At 46.0% G+C, this 15,493-nt stretch overlaps 2 protein-coding genes, 1 long non-coding RNA gene and 1 other non-coding gene across 7 annotated transcripts; 2 read left to right on the plus strand and 2 right to left on the minus strand.

The window, feature by feature from the left end:
* Positions 1 to 1,256: 1,256 nt before the first annotated feature.
* On the minus strand, positions 1,257 to 3,819 carry LOC27206838 (60S ribosomal protein L17). 3 transcript variants are annotated; one of them, XM_016182629.3, is made up of 4 exons: positions 3,717 to 3,750; positions 3,630 to 3,642; positions 2,576 to 2,666; positions 1,257 to 1,780 (listed from the first exon to the last, which is right to left on the minus strand). In XM_016182629.3, exons 3-4 carry the CDS (start codon positions 2,654 to 2,656, stop codon positions 1,301 to 1,303), a joined length of 561 nt encoding a protein of 186 aa, XP_016038360.1. In that variant the 5' UTR covers positions 2,657 to 2,666; positions 3,630 to 3,642; positions 3,717 to 3,750; the 3' UTR covers positions 1,257 to 1,300. The 3 variants fall into 3 exon arrangements, with proteins under 3 accessions (XP_016038360.1, XP_016038361.1, XP_016038362.1); XM_016182630.3 differs by lacking the exon at positions 3,630 to 3,642 and having other exon boundaries at positions 3,717 to 3,819; XM_016182631.3 differs by lacking the exon at positions 3,717 to 3,750 and having other exon boundaries at positions 3,630 to 3,651.
* An 83-nt stretch (positions 3,820 to 3,902) lies between these two features.
* Positions 3,903 to 5,545, plus strand: LOC123327351. Its single transcript, XR_006542054.1, has 3 exons — positions 3,903 to 4,965; positions 5,023 to 5,361; positions 5,420 to 5,545. It is a non-coding gene; the product is annotated as an uncharacterized LOC123327351 (long non-coding RNA).
* Positions 4,096 to 4,168, minus strand: Trnaf-gaa. The gene has a single exon. It is a non-coding gene; the product is annotated as a tRNA-Phe (tRNA).
* Positions 5,546 to 7,023: 1,478 nt separating the features above from the next.
* Positions 7,024 to 15,101, plus strand: LOC27208723 (putative metabolite transport protein HI_1104). 2 transcript variants are annotated; one of them, XM_016184283.2, is made up of 3 exons: positions 7,024 to 7,295; positions 13,109 to 14,458; positions 14,519 to 15,101. In XM_016184283.2, exons 2-3 carry the CDS (start codon positions 13,123 to 13,125, stop codon positions 14,788 to 14,790), a joined length of 1,608 nt encoding a protein of 535 aa, XP_016038364.1. In that variant the 5' UTR covers positions 7,024 to 7,295; positions 13,109 to 13,122; the 3' UTR covers positions 14,791 to 15,101. The 2 variants fall into 2 exon arrangements, with proteins under 2 accessions (XP_016038364.1, XP_016038363.1); XM_016184282.3 differs by lacking the exon at positions 7,024 to 7,295 and adding an exon at positions 7,445 to 7,627.
* The last annotated feature ends 392 nt before the right edge of the window (positions 15,102 to 15,493 follow it).

The raw sequence follows: 15,493 nt of genomic DNA on the forward strand, positions 1-15,493 counted from the left end.
GACGGCGGCAGAGGTCGATGTCGACGTCGCAGATGATTATAATACAATGGACGAGATAATGCGAGCGATCATGTAAATTAGATTTGTCTCAGTTCGGACAACGTTAGGTTTAGGTGTATCTGAATCCAAGCTCGGCAAAAAGAAGAAGAAGATACCCAAAGATCCCCAAAGATCCGCAAAGATCCCATCGCAACGATCGCCAAGAAAAGCAAAAACAAAACCCGACATTTATTGCATTATGCCGCTCAAGTACTCTTCGTTGAGTCCGAATGCCTGTTTTTCCATCTTCTTTTCTCGGTGGGTTGCTCCTTCAATGGAATTAATATCAAGCAGGGCTTGTGGGCGTGGCATTGCTCCAGCGAGTGATTCAGTAGGAAAGAAAAATACGAAAAAAAATAGACAAAAACAGGGAAGAGAGCTCACCAAAATAATAATACGAAATACCCTAGCCAGAGCCAGAAGCACAGCAAATTGAAATAATTCAATTAATTTGCATTGTAAGTATAAGTACGGCTGAATTGTAATCAAAGAAAATGTGGGGAGGCTGGTAAACGAGTGCGCTACAATGAAATCAGTTTAAATGAATATGCCAAGTGGCCACTCGAAGGCAATTGATGCAAGTGAATGCGCGCAAAAGCCACCGAACATTCCACAAGAGCTCTGCGGAAGGAAATAGACTGAATATGTTTGCTGTTGATCGGCAAAACGTTTTTCAAATTCAAATCAAAAGCGCGCTCAACGGGCTAGCTGTCCGAAGCTCGCTGTTGCGAAACTCGATCTTGGCTAAGATATCGATAAGTTATCGGAATGGTTCGCGCACGTGCTAACCAACGCGTATGGTGTCTCCGCTAACTAAGGATGGTGTATTGGCTTAATGCCAATGCACACTGGAAAAAAACAATCCTATTCTAAATAAACAGATTGTTGTCATTTATAATTAAAAGTTTCCATATGCATATTCCTATTTCATCTAACAAAGACCCTCACAATTAACTTTAAAAATTCCGATCTAGAGAACGCCAAAATCTGGCCCTAACCCCATTTTGAGTTCAAGTCAGATGTACGAAAACAGCAATTCACTTTATTGCTCTCCTAGCCTAGCAAAAAAAAAGTGGGATGAGTTAAATGCAAAACGCATAGCATTTCCAGGAGGTCAAATCTGGGGCTTGTGCTCTGTATTTTCCACATCCGCGACATCCAATCTCGTCGCACAACAATTGGTATTAAGTTTAGGATATAAAAAAAAAGAATGGAGCTTCAGTAGTTGTCACCGGCTTGGGCGGCTGGCCCAGAACACATTTTATTCAGAACGCAACATCTTCTCCTTTTGGCGCTGCAGCTTCTTCTTGGAGAGCTTCTTCTTGGCGGGCTCGTCATCGGTGGCCTTGGAGACAAGCTCCTCCTTCTCGGTGAGGATGACCTCGACGTGGCATGGCGACGACATGTAGGGATTGATGCGACCATGGGCACGGTACGTGCGGCGACGCAGGCACTGAGCGCGGTTCACCTGAATGTGGTGGACGACCAGGCGGTCGGCATCCAGACCCTTGCAATCAGCGTTGGCCTCGGCGTTGCGCAGCAGCTGCAGCAGGAACTCGGCGGACTTCTTGGGCCAGCGACCCTGCGTGGTCTTCCACTGCTTGGCCTGGGCACAACGACCGACTCCACCGTTGAAGCGACGGAAGGGCACGCACTCCTTCTGGTCGATGACGGCCTTCAGGTAACGCTGGGCACGGCGCAGGGGCATGCGCTTGATGGCCTGGGCGGTCTCATGTGTGTTCTGCAAACGAGTAAATGATCGTTCATCAGTTGCTGCTGATACATAAATGCTGCGCGATCGTAAATCATAGTGAGTGGAAAGTACTATTACTTTGTGCCAAGGTTCAGGTAGAGACGCGAGCACTGAGGGCCAACACGCCGCTGTTTTACAATGGCTGGGGTTTGCTTTGGGCACAGCTTTCGATCGGTGATCTTCCATGGAGGAGAACCACCTAGTTTAAAACTGTGCCCATGCAGGGGAGCATAAATCATAACTAATATCATGTAAGCTATACAGGATTGGATATGCCAATAGCATATTACTATTGGTTAAGTTATCAGCTTAAGCTGCGAGATAAGTGTACATTCTTTCGTTAGCTAACTGGTGATGGTGATATGAGCTTGATTTAGTGGATTCCCTGATGGATTTCATTCGGATTTGGTTAGATCTGTGCCAGGCTACAGGTAGAGACTAGCTCATTGAAAGCAGCAGGCCGCTGTTTTAGCAAGGCTTTGGATTCGCTCTGGGCACACGTATCGTCAGCAGTTGTCCAGGATGGAGCAACCGCCTTTTAATTGAGCATGCCGAAACACTGGATTTATAGATGCTTAGTTGTTGGCGAGATTTTAGAAGAGGGCGTCCAGAGTTTTGGGACTTGGCACTCAGCTGATGAACTCGTCTAAATTGGAGGATTCTTCTGGCAGCAATGCAAAAGCGAGATGCTGCACAATCGGCTGGCATTCACTGATTTAAGCTGCGGACTGGGTGATGCCCGTGAAGGCCAAGGTTCCCCGGATTTCTGGGCAGGATTCTCACCTTGAAGTGCACACGTAGATTGGGCCCGCGCGCCTTGCACGACTTGGCCACGTTGTCTGACTCGCGTGAGTAACGGCCCATTTTTCAATATCTGCAAGAAACATGAGGAATTAGTACGATATCTTAATATTTTGTATGCGTAAATAACGCATCCGGTCAAGATATTAGACAGCAGTTGTGGCACGCTAGCAGAAGGAATTTAAATGGATTCTTATTGATTTGTATGTTTATTTGAAATTGAATCAAATTCTAGTGAGTTTCTTGAGACGCTTAATAGAGCTTTAAAGGTTCGCATATTGCTGTAGCAAGCTGAATCAAAATTTGGTGTTTGAATTAAGCACGCTTTTAGTGGCCGCTGCTGCTGCTATTAAGTTGACCGGCATTGTACAATACGAAAATTGCGAGATTTTCGCCAATTTCTTGCTCATTTCAGAGGGCAACCTAAATACGCTGGCGGTCGTGTGTAAATATCAAGAATATAACCAATTCGAACCCCGGTTTTTATCTAAAAACGCGGCGGGAATCAAAACACGTGCAAAATGAGCGAGAAAAAAAAACTAAGCGGCTGCCTGCTCCTATGTGTGTGTGTGCGTGCGTGAGGAAGTGCGCATGTGTGTGCTCCTGTAAACAACAACAATTCTGCACGAATTCCGAGTCGAAATCCTTTAAAAACTAACTATATGCATTTCATTGAGTTAGCACTTTATTGGAATAATTTATATACTTTTGGGAAACAATGTTCGCACATAGACACACACACACACAGACGCAATGACAACACCACACGCATTTCTGGAACATTTTACACTATATTTCACAGAAAAAAAAAGATAATGCCATCAAGGCATATATTATCGTGATCCATGCCATGCATTTGCTTGTTTTTACATGGTGCACCTTTCAGTTTTGACCCGCAGGCCCACAGTAAAAAAATATGTAAGAAAAAAATGAATTGGTTGGGTGTCAGCGCATTTTCTGGCCGGCCAATTCGACGTGTTGATTTCCACCAGCCAGAATTGCGCCGCAAACACCATTAACACGACCGCAAACGTACCGCAGTGCCTTGGCTACAAGTAAATGAGTTTAAATACGATTTAAGTGGCAAATTTCGGAAAATAACTTTCTGGGCACATGCACTCACCGGAAACGTGGAACGAAAAAGAAAGGAAATGGCAATTCTAGTGCTGGAAATCGAGTCGAATTAGAGTGACCGACCGGCGTTTGCAGCTAGTGGCTAAAAAATAGGTCAGTAATCCCTGGTTTATTTAGGACGCAAACCTAATTCTGCGCCCCTGGCAAGATCTAACAGTGTTGCAAAGCGAAATGCTGGTTTGACACACCGCTGAGCTGAGCGGTGTCTCACACCATCCAGTGCAGTGCAGCAACAACGATAAGCTAATACAAAATAAATTAAAACCATATGAAATTATTCAAAATATACAAATATAGAAGACGTTTTCAGTAGCAAAATGATCGTTAATAGTACAGTTAGATTGAAAATTAAAAAATAAGTTATAAATTGCCGAAACCCGGGATTGAACCGGGGACCTTTAGATCTTCAGTCTAACGCTCTCCCAACTGAGCTATTTCGGCACTTGGCAAATTCCTGGCCCCGAACGCAGCATTTTAAATGAAATCCCGTTCAAATTATACTAATCCTGATTTTATGGAATCGATCTAAACTGAAGCCGAGATTAGCAGCAGGCTTTCGATTAAATGGAAACTTCCCAGAGTTCTGCATAAATTACTCCCTTCATTTATGAACAATAGTGGCATTCACTTGGGCCTAAATTCCCATAGCTTTAAAAATCAAATAAATTTAGTTAAATCATAAATATTTGTGCATTCTATTGGCCCACATTAAATGGTGGGAAACAGTTCGTTTATTAAGCGGAGTATCCAAATTTGTGGTTTTGGCTAATGGATTCAAAAACTGACGTCACTTAAGCATGGGAAACTTCCAGTGTTTTTGCGGTTTTTCGATTATATGTATGTAAGTGTGGAAAATAACTAGCACCTGGGGGGCAATGCATTTTAATTAAGCGAACTGATAAAACCGATCGAGCCAAAATAAGCTCGACTGCATTGTCCCTTTTCTGTTAGTCATTTATTAGCGCGTTCGTTCTGGACATGGCCGTAAAAATGCCCGTTGCTAATCGGCCGGCGATCAAAAATAAGACTGCGGATCAAACCGGTCGAAGGAGGCGGTACTCCACCGCTCACCGCTCACCACTCACCGATGGCCACTGACCAGTGGCCAGTGACCAGTGACCACTCACCACTTACCAAATCCTGCGGCAAATCCGAGTTCTTTGCGCAGTCAAACGCCAAGCAAAAAGTGAAAAACAATACATTTATTGTTTTGTAATTGGCGCGAATTCAACGCTCGAGTATTTTTAGTGTCCGCGTAGCCATTCAATTTATTCATGATTCACGCCTAATTGCAGGTGACGCTCGATCGCTTGGATCGCTTCCATCTCTTGAGGTCAAGTGTCGAGGAACTGGTGTGTCTGTCGCAACTGCTGCACGTGCCATGTCGTCCGTAGCTCCACGTCCATTTCGCTGCCCCAAGGATCCGGTTCCACACACACACACACGGTGGCACTTAACTGGAGCTGCCAACCGAGGGTTTGGGCCTTGGAATGCGCGGCTCGTGGGCGTTCAAGCAAGACCATAAGCAAAAGAAACAGAACACTGCTCCCAGAACGAACCAAAGCCTGGCCACCACCCACCACCCATCACCCACTGCTCACGTGCACAGAGCGAAAATTTGGCTATTTTATGAGGTATGGAAAAATATCAGCACCACAAATGGATCAGCAATCGCAACATATTTTAAATCAGATTACATTATGTGGCCAAGCATTTGATTTGCACGACGATCAATTCATTATTCTCTGTGCACTCGAACTTGAGACTACTAGAGCAGCCCAACCCACCCACTCGACGAGTAGCAAAACCCAACCAACTGACGTCACAACGTGTTGTTCCGTTGACCAAGACCGCGCCAAATGAGCATCGAAAAAAGTACCCGCAAGACCAAAGAAACACCTGCGAAAGCCAAAAAGCACAATACAACGCAAACACCATGGAAACTGGTTCCGCGGGGAAGCTGAGATCTGTGGCTCGAAGATCGGAGCTTGGAGCTTGGAGCTCCATGAGTCAGCGGCGGATAGGCGGCTATCGTATGCACCGATTTACGGCACGCACATGAGTTTCCTTGGTATTAATGATAGTGTGCGATGGATGGCAGGAGCACTCAGTGTACCGGCGAACAAAAAATCCCCCGAAATTGCAGTCACGGACGTCAGGCATCGCTGGGAACTGGATTTTGCAGCGCGATTTAATGTATTCCCCGAATCCAAGAATCCAACCCAGAACTTAACCCATTGTGCAGTTGAAAAGTGACTCAAAGAACTATAATTTGAATTATTAATAAACACAAGCTTAATATTAAATTGTTTATTTAGTGGACGTAAGCTTAGGCTAGTACAACATGAGTGATTGGGGTGGGTTAACTTAACCCCGCATCCCGCGAACGGGTTAACCTAACTCAAATCGGAGGGGCCAGTCAAGGGTTCGTCGGCAGAACATGGCACAGACAAGGCACACCACTCATCATCGGCATGCTCGGAACGGGCAGCAGAACTCAGGCGAGGCGATGGACTAAGTAGGCATCAGAGAGCAACTGACAGAATGGGGGAATCCACCATCCAAGTAGTCTCGACGTTGTATTATGCGTGGATTTTCCATAGCGGCCAACTGGTTTTCTCTGCGCTGCTGGTGATTCGCTTGTTGTTTTCGCTGACTCTCGAGAGAACAGCGTAAACAAATCACAAAAACCGAGGCGGGATCAAGGGCAGCCTGATCATGATGATCATGATCACCAGGCATGCAGCTCAAGATGATCAGCCGAATGGCCGTGACTATGGCCAGCCAGAATGGATCTATTCGAGATGAGAATAACTCATTTCTGGTTCACTGCAAGTCCAGTATTGGTGATCAGTTGATAAGTGGCACTCAAGGTACTAAATGCGCCTTGTGTTTTGTGATTTCCTGTTAGATGCATGTACTTTCCCCAAGATATCCTCCCATTGGACGAGATGACAAACGGAGAGCACCTGCGGCCAGTTCAAATGCACCGCCGAAAAAAGGAGGCACGGCCGCTGAGGATCGGGGATCACCGATTAATCAGTCCTTTGTTCCACCTGCACGCATACTATTTTTGGCACTTTGGGATTGGAATTCCGAATCGGAATCAGTATTGGCATGGGCATGGTCATCGGATGGAAGGGTCATGTTCCCGACGTTTGTTCTTGACTGAGCATCTCGGCAACAAAGAGCACTCGCTCTTGGCTGCTTTTGCTCGACTGCTCGGCCTGCTTGACTGCTTTTGCTTTTGCTTTGCTTTTGCTTTGCTTTGCTTTGCTGGCTTGGCGCTTTGCTTTTGGACTTCTCTCGGGCTGAAAGTTTGCATTGTTTAGCCGGCGATGGCAGCGCCGTCGACGTCGCCGCCGTTTGGGCCGTTTTCCTTTTTAAAAACGACGATGGACTGAGCCGTGTTTTAGTTCTGTTCGCCAAACGCAGCCAACTGGACGTGTCCCAAAAAAAAAACAAGCGGCGTCTTTCGAAGTCCAGGGCAACACATTTCCACGGTTCGGACTGAACAGAATTGTGTGTTCCTCACCATTTTTTTTTTCCATCGAATTGTTTGTTCTGTGTAAGTGGCGCTTTTCGTCTTTCGTCTGTCGTGTCGCGTTATCTTCTCCGTTGATGTTGATTGAAAAATAGAGAAACGAACTCGGATGCTCTGGCTGCAAATTTATGAAAGAAAAAAAGTAAAAAATTCTACATATTAAAACGCCTTGACAGTACTCAATTGCTCGCCGACGCGTGCTTGTGGGCAATTAATTTAAATCCATCGAGGGGTACCATAATTCTCGACAGTTTTTGTGTGTCAGTGCCAAAGCCACCAATCGACCGATCAATCGATCGACCGATCGACAGATCGAACAAGAAAATATATGCACATATAGCAGCCGTTCGAAAAGTGTAAGTTAGATGGGCGATATGAATCAGTGGACTTTACTGGGGGGGAAGACCACCAAACCGCTCAAATTCCAGGAAGATCAGTAATTAGAAATCAAAAATGAAATACCTAATACAGATTACTCAATGGAGTCCACAGATCTGAACGATCATCTCCTAACTAGCCCTATAAGCACTGATCGCAAGTGATTAACACGAATCGTTAAAGATCGCTGGTAGTAAAAACTACCACTTCGATTGGGATTGCATTGATGATGATGTAATGGGATGATCTGCCAAATATGTGTGCATATATGCAAAAATCAAACAATCGTGATTAGTTCTATATTAAAATGATGAAATGGGTAGAGTAGCTAGCTGGTCATTAATGAGCGTCACTTAGCCACCCGGCGAGCCATTTGAAATAGCCAATGGCACTTCGGTTTACAGCGCAAACCATTAAGAGTCTGTGTCTGTTGGAGCTACATATAATATTGACGCAACTCAGGTGCTGTCAACAAATTACGGACGACACTCCCACATCCGAGAGCTAATGAAGCCACGAAGTTTGGGACTATCTTATCGGGCGCGGAACAGAAAGGAAAAGCCCCGAATTGGATTTCAAACAAGTCATATGTATATATTGTAGACAGTACCCAGTGAGGCGGTCTAATGAATCTTCCAATCGATCGATCGATGGATCGATTCTAATGAGTAAGGTAGCAGCTGGGCAATTTGTTCAGACGTGTTGTATAAACTCGGCATTATCGCAAAAAGTTGAAAGCTCGATTTAATTCGGAATTTATTAAACAAATTCTGGCAATCATTTAATTTCGACATGATTCGCATTCGTTCCCACATCTCGGACAGAATTTCTGGTGGGCGTCTTTCGAAATGAATTGTGCTGGTGGGACGAGGCGGGATGGAGGATGGGGGATGGGGGCATCCATTTGGGGGCTACATTGTTGTGGGTCAGTCACGAAGATCCGAGATCAGAGATGCAAACATCTAGAAATATATTATGGAGAAGTTGAAATTGCTAATGAACACTACCGGCAATTGCATAAGTGTGTCTGATTTTGATTAACATTCCCTTTTCCTATAATCTATATGAGCTTCTTCCAATCAATTCAATAATGCATCTCGCATTTGGAAATCAAATGAACCGTCTCCAGTCCCACACATTCCCAGTTCCTTTGGGCACATTTCCCTATAATAGCTCAATCGGCTTCGATCGCGGAATGTCAGATGTGCATATATGTACGAGCAATATATGCGAGCAATTAGAAAGGTTGCTCAGGTGTCGCAGATAATTAATTTTAATTGATAACTCTCGCTGGCATCCAGCTTAATTGTTGACCACTCTAATTATGCCAGGCCATCTGGCATCTTGAGCGATATTTATGAGTAATTTATTGCCCAATCTGCGACTAGGGCTAGTGCAATTAGATATAATGAACAAGCCATCCCATTAGTTGAGTAATGCGACTGCCACAAAGTAGATCAATCCGCGCTGTGCTGGGTAGCACTGTAGTCGAGTCTGGAAGATGCCAGGCATCCATCCATCCATTTAATCGCTTTAACCGCTTGATTTGCATTTGTCGAACAAGCGGAGACGACGTAATTACCCGTAATTCGGGTTATACAGTCCGACAGCCAGTCATTTCGCTTGTAGTTGTTGCTCGGAACCCAGAACTCAAAACTCAGAATTCGAGAACTCGGAACCCCCTCGAGATGGAGTGGAGCAAACAGAAAGTCCGAGACACATTTAGTCCGGATGATGACTGGCAAATTTGCAGGGATCGCCCTGGCCATGGTCACCGGTTTGACCAGCCGGCCGATCATCGATGCCCACTAGGCGTATTAATATATGCTAATAGCGGAACCGCCTTCATCGGAAGCCCTTTGCCTTAGGCCCGGGTTCAACTTGGCAACAACATGGCATTTGCATCAGCATCTGGTATCGAATCGGATCAGGTGGGATGGTATGGTATGGTATGGGGATGGGGATTGGGATTGGGAGTGCAGTCGGTGACAGTTGCCAGGTGCGATCTGTATGGCATTTTGTAATTCATTAGGTTCAGGTTGCGAACACCTGGTCCAGCGAAATCGAATCTGATTCATTGGCAGTTTATCTCTTCCACCTGCCATATACATACATACTATATATCCTCAGGCAGAACTTTGAGGCGTGATTATAATGCTTAGCTGATCTATAAAACAGTTGCTCTTCACGATCTTCCGATTAATAAGATATGTACATATCTTACTTTCGCTCGGCTTGCGCAAGCCAGATCCGCAGACATCCGGCATTTCTTCAGTTGGCGTCGCTAGCACTTAGCACCTGGCCCATAATGGCCACATGCAAGAGGCGAATCACATGGATTCTCTTGGCACCCAGCGACTGCTAACTGACCACACTCAACGACAATCCCCCGGCTGATGGCTTCATTTCGACGACAGTGGCGAGTGCCATGCATAAATCAAATTCGCAGACTGAGTCCAAGGGGGCGTTGCCTGGTATCCGATGATTACCAGCGAACTGCTGCAGAATCCCAAGTGTTCAGTTCACACGAGCAGGTGTCAAGGTTGAATGGGGCCAACTACGTCACGCGATCTTAAGTGGCCCTAAAGATCTTCCATTCCCAACCGCAACCATGCAAAGCATTCAATTCAACTAAGTGACTGTTAATTGTGGGCGAGGAAAGAGGGACAGACACCTGCCGCCTGGGACTGGCCAATAAATTAGGAATATTTATTCGCTATTTATTTAAAAATCAGCCAGATGGCTTTGGCCATATGCATGCGACCCGCACCACCCCCGTCGGCCGCCCGGAGACCATTCATAATTGGTGGGCAGGTTAACCTTGACTGCGGTTGCACGTCTCGGGCTAGCTGATAAACCGCATTTAAAGCCAACTTAATACAATTGTATAATGTGCATAATGTGTAATGGGCATGCTTGAGTGCCAGTCATTTGTCTGTCAAATGCCCAAAGTGCTTTGCATTGGCGACTAATCGCATCGGGGTTAAACATGACTCGCATCTGTCGGCTAGAAAGTTCCCAGAAGTACTTGCCTCCAATTGCCCGGCCCATTCAAATAAGCCGAGATTTTAATCGCAGCTAATGGTGGCAATCGCTGGAATTGCCACCCATATCTAGTAAACACTGTGCGCCCACACATCTGAATCGGATATTCAGCACTCGGCTCTCCACTCGATTCGAGTTTTGAGTTTCGAGTTGAGTTTCGAGTTTGAGTTCGGGTTGGAGGCAGCCAAGCCTGACCGTTCTTGGTCTAATCTTGTCACGAACATTGGCCAAGTCGATGCTGTAATGTCAGGGCATTGGATTGCAAACCGCCATTGCGTGATATGTGGGGGCAAGCTCAAGGATCAGTTGCGTTCCAAGTTGCGGAGCACACTAAAGTGGTATATTAATTGTGCTAGACGATAATTAAATGCAAATTCGCAGTTCTATGCTTTGTGCAATTCCATTTTACATTAGTTTCATTGTTTTTTTTTCTTAGTATTTGGTTCTAAACTTTATCGCTCCAATGAGCACCCATATATTGGATAGCTAATACACGAACTGCAAATCCGATGGCCTTGCCAAAGAAAGCGAAAGAGGCGGGTTTCCCGGGGAGGGAGGCGTTCGTATTCAACCAGTCAGTCACGTCTGATCGAGAGTCCGGTTTTTGGTCTACGCCGCTCGGCGCCTTGACATTGAACTAGAAATAGAAAACGCGGCTTAAGGCTCCACGACGCGCACTGGCGGATATGGATGTAATGGTCGAGGAACTGCCGGATACCCATAAGAATCGCCCAGCAACTTCGTTCGGTACGGACAATAGTCCAATGCCAAGGCTGCCTCTTGAGATTCCGCTAAGCCGACGACAATCGGAAATAATACCCCGCTTCCTACATCGAATCTGCATAAGACTTCAGACCAGACTCACGTGTGAGCTCTAATACCTATTTATGGCTTCATAAATGTCAACGCGCATCACGAAGCGATGATCAAGGTTTCGTGGCACTATCAATGGGCCGGGCCGTTGGAGTCCAAATGACTATTATTATTGAAATTGCACCGAACATTGGGCCAAATATGTCGAAACCAGAATGTGTTTCAGTTCGAAGGCGTGTAGTGCTGACTCGGAACTGGAGAAACAAAGACGGATCTCTGTAAGCGTTTTGGAATCTCGACTCGATGCGCAAACAATGAGCCCACAAATGGTCAAAATGGTCGAAATGGTAAATAGAGACCAGCTGTGCAATAAACCAGGCGGTCAATACACCGAGCATCCGCATTCTCGAGACCTTTTGTTCGACCGCATATCCGTCGGATGGCTGGATAGCAAAGGTGTCTGGCCACTATTCTTCCAACCATGTTCTCGGCGATTCTTGGTATTGGCCTTGGCGCTTTTGACAGCCCGGCAATTGTAAGACATAGCCAAAAACTGAAGCAAAAAAGAGAAAGACAAAGAACAGCAAAAGCAAATTAACTTGATTGATTAAAGGAATTTCGGTACGCATGTTGGCGGGGCGGGTGTTTGACTGTCTAAAGTCAAGTCGAAGCCCAAAAGAGCTGGCTTCTTGCCGGGCTTAACCCATTATGAAGCTTGCCTAATGGCGGTTTGCCAAAAAAAAAAAAATAATAATAATAATTTGCCGCCTGCGAGAATGGAGCGTACAACGAAAAAGACAAATTAATCGAGGCACTTTGCTCGGTACGGCGGGTAAACGCTTTTGGATAAGTCCAACTGAGTGCTTGGAGAACCCATAAGTCCCATAGATATATAAATTATACAATTTTCCCAGTTCCGATTTCCTTGAAAGCTTTGAGGCTTAAAATACTCAATGTAAGGCCACAGCTAAAGAAAAGAGGGCACAATTTGCTTCCTCATATTGATCTTGAAGTCCATTAAATATTGATTCGTTTCATTTTAAGACGCCTTTCCATTATCATTCCATTAACTGATTTATTATCAAGCAAGTACTTTATTTTATAGTAAAATGTTTTCGATCTTAACTTAATTGTCACCACCTGCAGAGCTCCGATTGGAGTTCATTATATCAGTACAAGTATCCGGATAATGCTCGTTAGACACCGCCTCTCGTATCACGTACGCGTAATTGCCTTCACTTTCGCTACGCTGCGAGGGAGAATTATGGACACTGCCCAAGTTCCTTTCGAAATTCCAGTCACGACGGATCCGTCAAGTGCTATGTCGAGATTGCATTATGCGGCTGACCTGCGAGCTGACACTCGGAGGCTGGTAGACTCATTAATTGAGTGCTCGCAGATTATTTGTCATTATGTCGAGCCACTTGAATATTTTCTTTATTGCAAACGAGAAATGCGATAGTGATGTAGTGATGGTTCTCATTTGGGAATGCGCTGTAGTTAGATAGCCAGCCAATTGGGTTTGTGTACCTTCATGTTGGTTATTATAGTATATTGAATAGTGGTATTAATCAATGGCGATCTCCTTGTCTCTCCCGCAGTCATCGGCCCCAATATGATACCTATTCTGGAGAAACTCAGCGGGTTCTACAACTCGTACGTCTTGGCCGTACTCACCATTGGTTATATCCTGGGCGAACTGGGCCACTATCTGATCGGGGTGACCTCCAAGCAGACGGCCATTGAGCTGGACTACGGTGATCATGCCTGCCAGCAGAACACCTCGATGTTCAATCGCCACGAGTTGCCCACCCAGTGCTCGGCGGTTATGAATGAAACCAGCTGCTATGCCCTTGACTTCAACGGCACTGGCTATTGCGAGTGGAACTACAACGGACTGGGCATCGACTACCAGATCCTGGCCGGACCCACCTTCATCCTCATTTTCACCATCGCCGGCGTATTTATGGGCTTCGCAGCGGACAAGTACAACCGTGTCAACATGCTGACTGTGTGCACAGTGATCTTCGGCATTGCCATGATTCTGCAGGGCACTGTTAAGGAGTACTGGCAGCTGGTAATTTTGCGGATGATCATGGCAGCCGGCGAGTCGGGCTGCAATCCCTTGGCCACGGGCATTATGTCCGACATCTTTCCGGAGGATAAGAGAGCACTAGTTATGGCCATTTTCAACTGGGGAATCTATGGAGGATATGGAATAGCCTTCCCCGTGGGTCGCTACATCACCAAGCTGAATTTCTGGAATCTGGGATGGCGCGTTTGCTATTTGGGCGCCGGTGTCCTCACCGTGATTATGGCCGCCCTGACCGGAACCACTTTGCGGGAGCCGGAGCGCAAGGCCATTGGTGAGGGTGACCGCCAGACGTCCAGCGGCAAACCGGTGAGCCTGTGGCAGGTTATCAAGAATCCGGCAATGATCATGTTGATGATTGCCGCGTCCATCCGTCACTGCGGTGGCATGACCTTTGCCTACAACGCCGATCTCTACTACAACACGTACTTCCCCGACGTGGACTTGGGCTGGTGGCTCTTTGGGGTCACCATTGGCATTGGTAGCGTGGGTGTGGTCGTGGGTGGCATTGTGTCGGACAAGATTGTCGCCAAGATGGGCATTCGATCACGCGCCTTTGTTTTGGCTGTTAGCCAGCTAATTGCCACACTACCAGCCTTCGGATCGGTCTACTTTGATCCGCTGTGGGCTATGATCACGCTGGGCCTGAGTTATTTCTTCGCCGAGATGTGGTTCGGTATTGTCTTTGCCATTGTTGTGGAGATTGTTCCGCTGCGCGTTCGCTCTTCAACCATTGGCGTATTTCTGTTTGTGATGAACAACATCGGCGGCAACCTGCCCATCCTGGTGGATCCCGTGGCCAAGGTCCTGGGCTATCGCGGTTCGATCATGATCTTCTACGCTGGATTCTACGGCATCAGTAAGTCGACTTGATCTGGTCACTTTTGGATACCAATAATACTAACACCTCTGGTCCCAGGTTCTATTCTCTTCTTCATCACCTGTTTCCTGCTGGAAGGCAAGCCGGATGAGGTGGGACAGCCGGAGTCGCCGAAGAGCCATCCGGATGCCGTGCTCAATGCCCGCCACATGCACGGACACGACAACTCCGTGTTCTCCGTGGACGAGACCCTGCCCTCCAACGGACGTCCTGCCCAACTGCCGCAGCATCTGCAGATGTCCAGCAATGGCTACGACAAGTCCCAGATTTCTCCGCCACGACAAAATGGCGCAGAGAGCAGTAGACTATAGATTAACTTAAACTCCGGAGTGTTTTTTTTTTATTAATTAATATTATGGAATTTTTATGTTAGGGTGTTAAGATACCTGCTTAAAATACGGCTAACTGATAATTCGATATCTGCTTTACATCAGATATCAGTTCTTATCACAAATAAGCCCGAATCCGGAGCAGGTGTCCTTGCACCCTGCAATTATAGGCCTAAGCAAGGGATCCCTGAGATCCCCGCAACACTGTATTTTTAGCGCGATAACTGTGTACTTAATTCGCCAGGCGATTACAAGTGTACAACTTTAATAAAGTGCTGTTTTGTTAACATAAATTGTGTTCGACACTCGCGATTAAATATATTTACCTACGGTAGAGGATCAAAGTGGTCGTCTATTTTCAATGTTTGCTCTGCTGTTTGAAGGGGTTGTGGAAGGTTCACGAGTCACGAGTCAGTTACCATCTTTCCAACGTTTCCAGTTTCCCTTCAGTATGACCATGTTGCATCTTAGCGAAAATTCTTGTTTGCCAACAACCATCGGTAACTATCGATAACTGACTTGATAAAATATATGAGGAATGTATGCTATGAGCCCGAAACTACAATGTTCTTAACATAGGAAACCTTGCAATTTTGGGATGGTTAAGCAACTTACACAAGACTGTGTCTTTCTGTGAACAGCTCGTTCGAGTAACATCTAAAGAAAATAAAAAAAAGTCTTCCAA

The sequence above is a fragment of the Drosophila simulans genome, chromosome X (assembly GCF_016746395.2).
Source record: "Drosophila simulans strain w501 chromosome X, Prin_Dsim_3.1, whole genome shotgun sequence".
Classification (NCBI taxonomy): Eukaryota; Metazoa; Arthropoda; class Insecta; order Diptera; family Drosophilidae; genus Drosophila; species Drosophila simulans.

Bases quoted from the DNA above. Each gene is read 5' to 3' on its own strand.
- LOC27206838 (XM_016182630.3), bottom strand. From the start codon at position 2,656: ATGGGCCGTTACTCACGCGAGTCAGACAACGTGGCCAAGTCGTGCAAG. The intron at 1,781-2,575 runs GTGAGAATCCTG...ACTCGTTTGCAG, and splicing joins ATCTACGTGTGCACTTCAAG to AACACACATGAGACCGCCCA.
- LOC27208723 (XM_016184283.2), top strand. From the start codon at position 13,123: ATGATACCTATTCTGGAGAAACTCAGCGGGTTCTACAACTCGTACGTC. The intron at 14,459-14,518 runs GTAAGTCGACTT...CTCTGGTCCCAG, and splicing joins CGCTGGATTCTACGGCATCA to GTTCTATTCTCTTCTTCATC.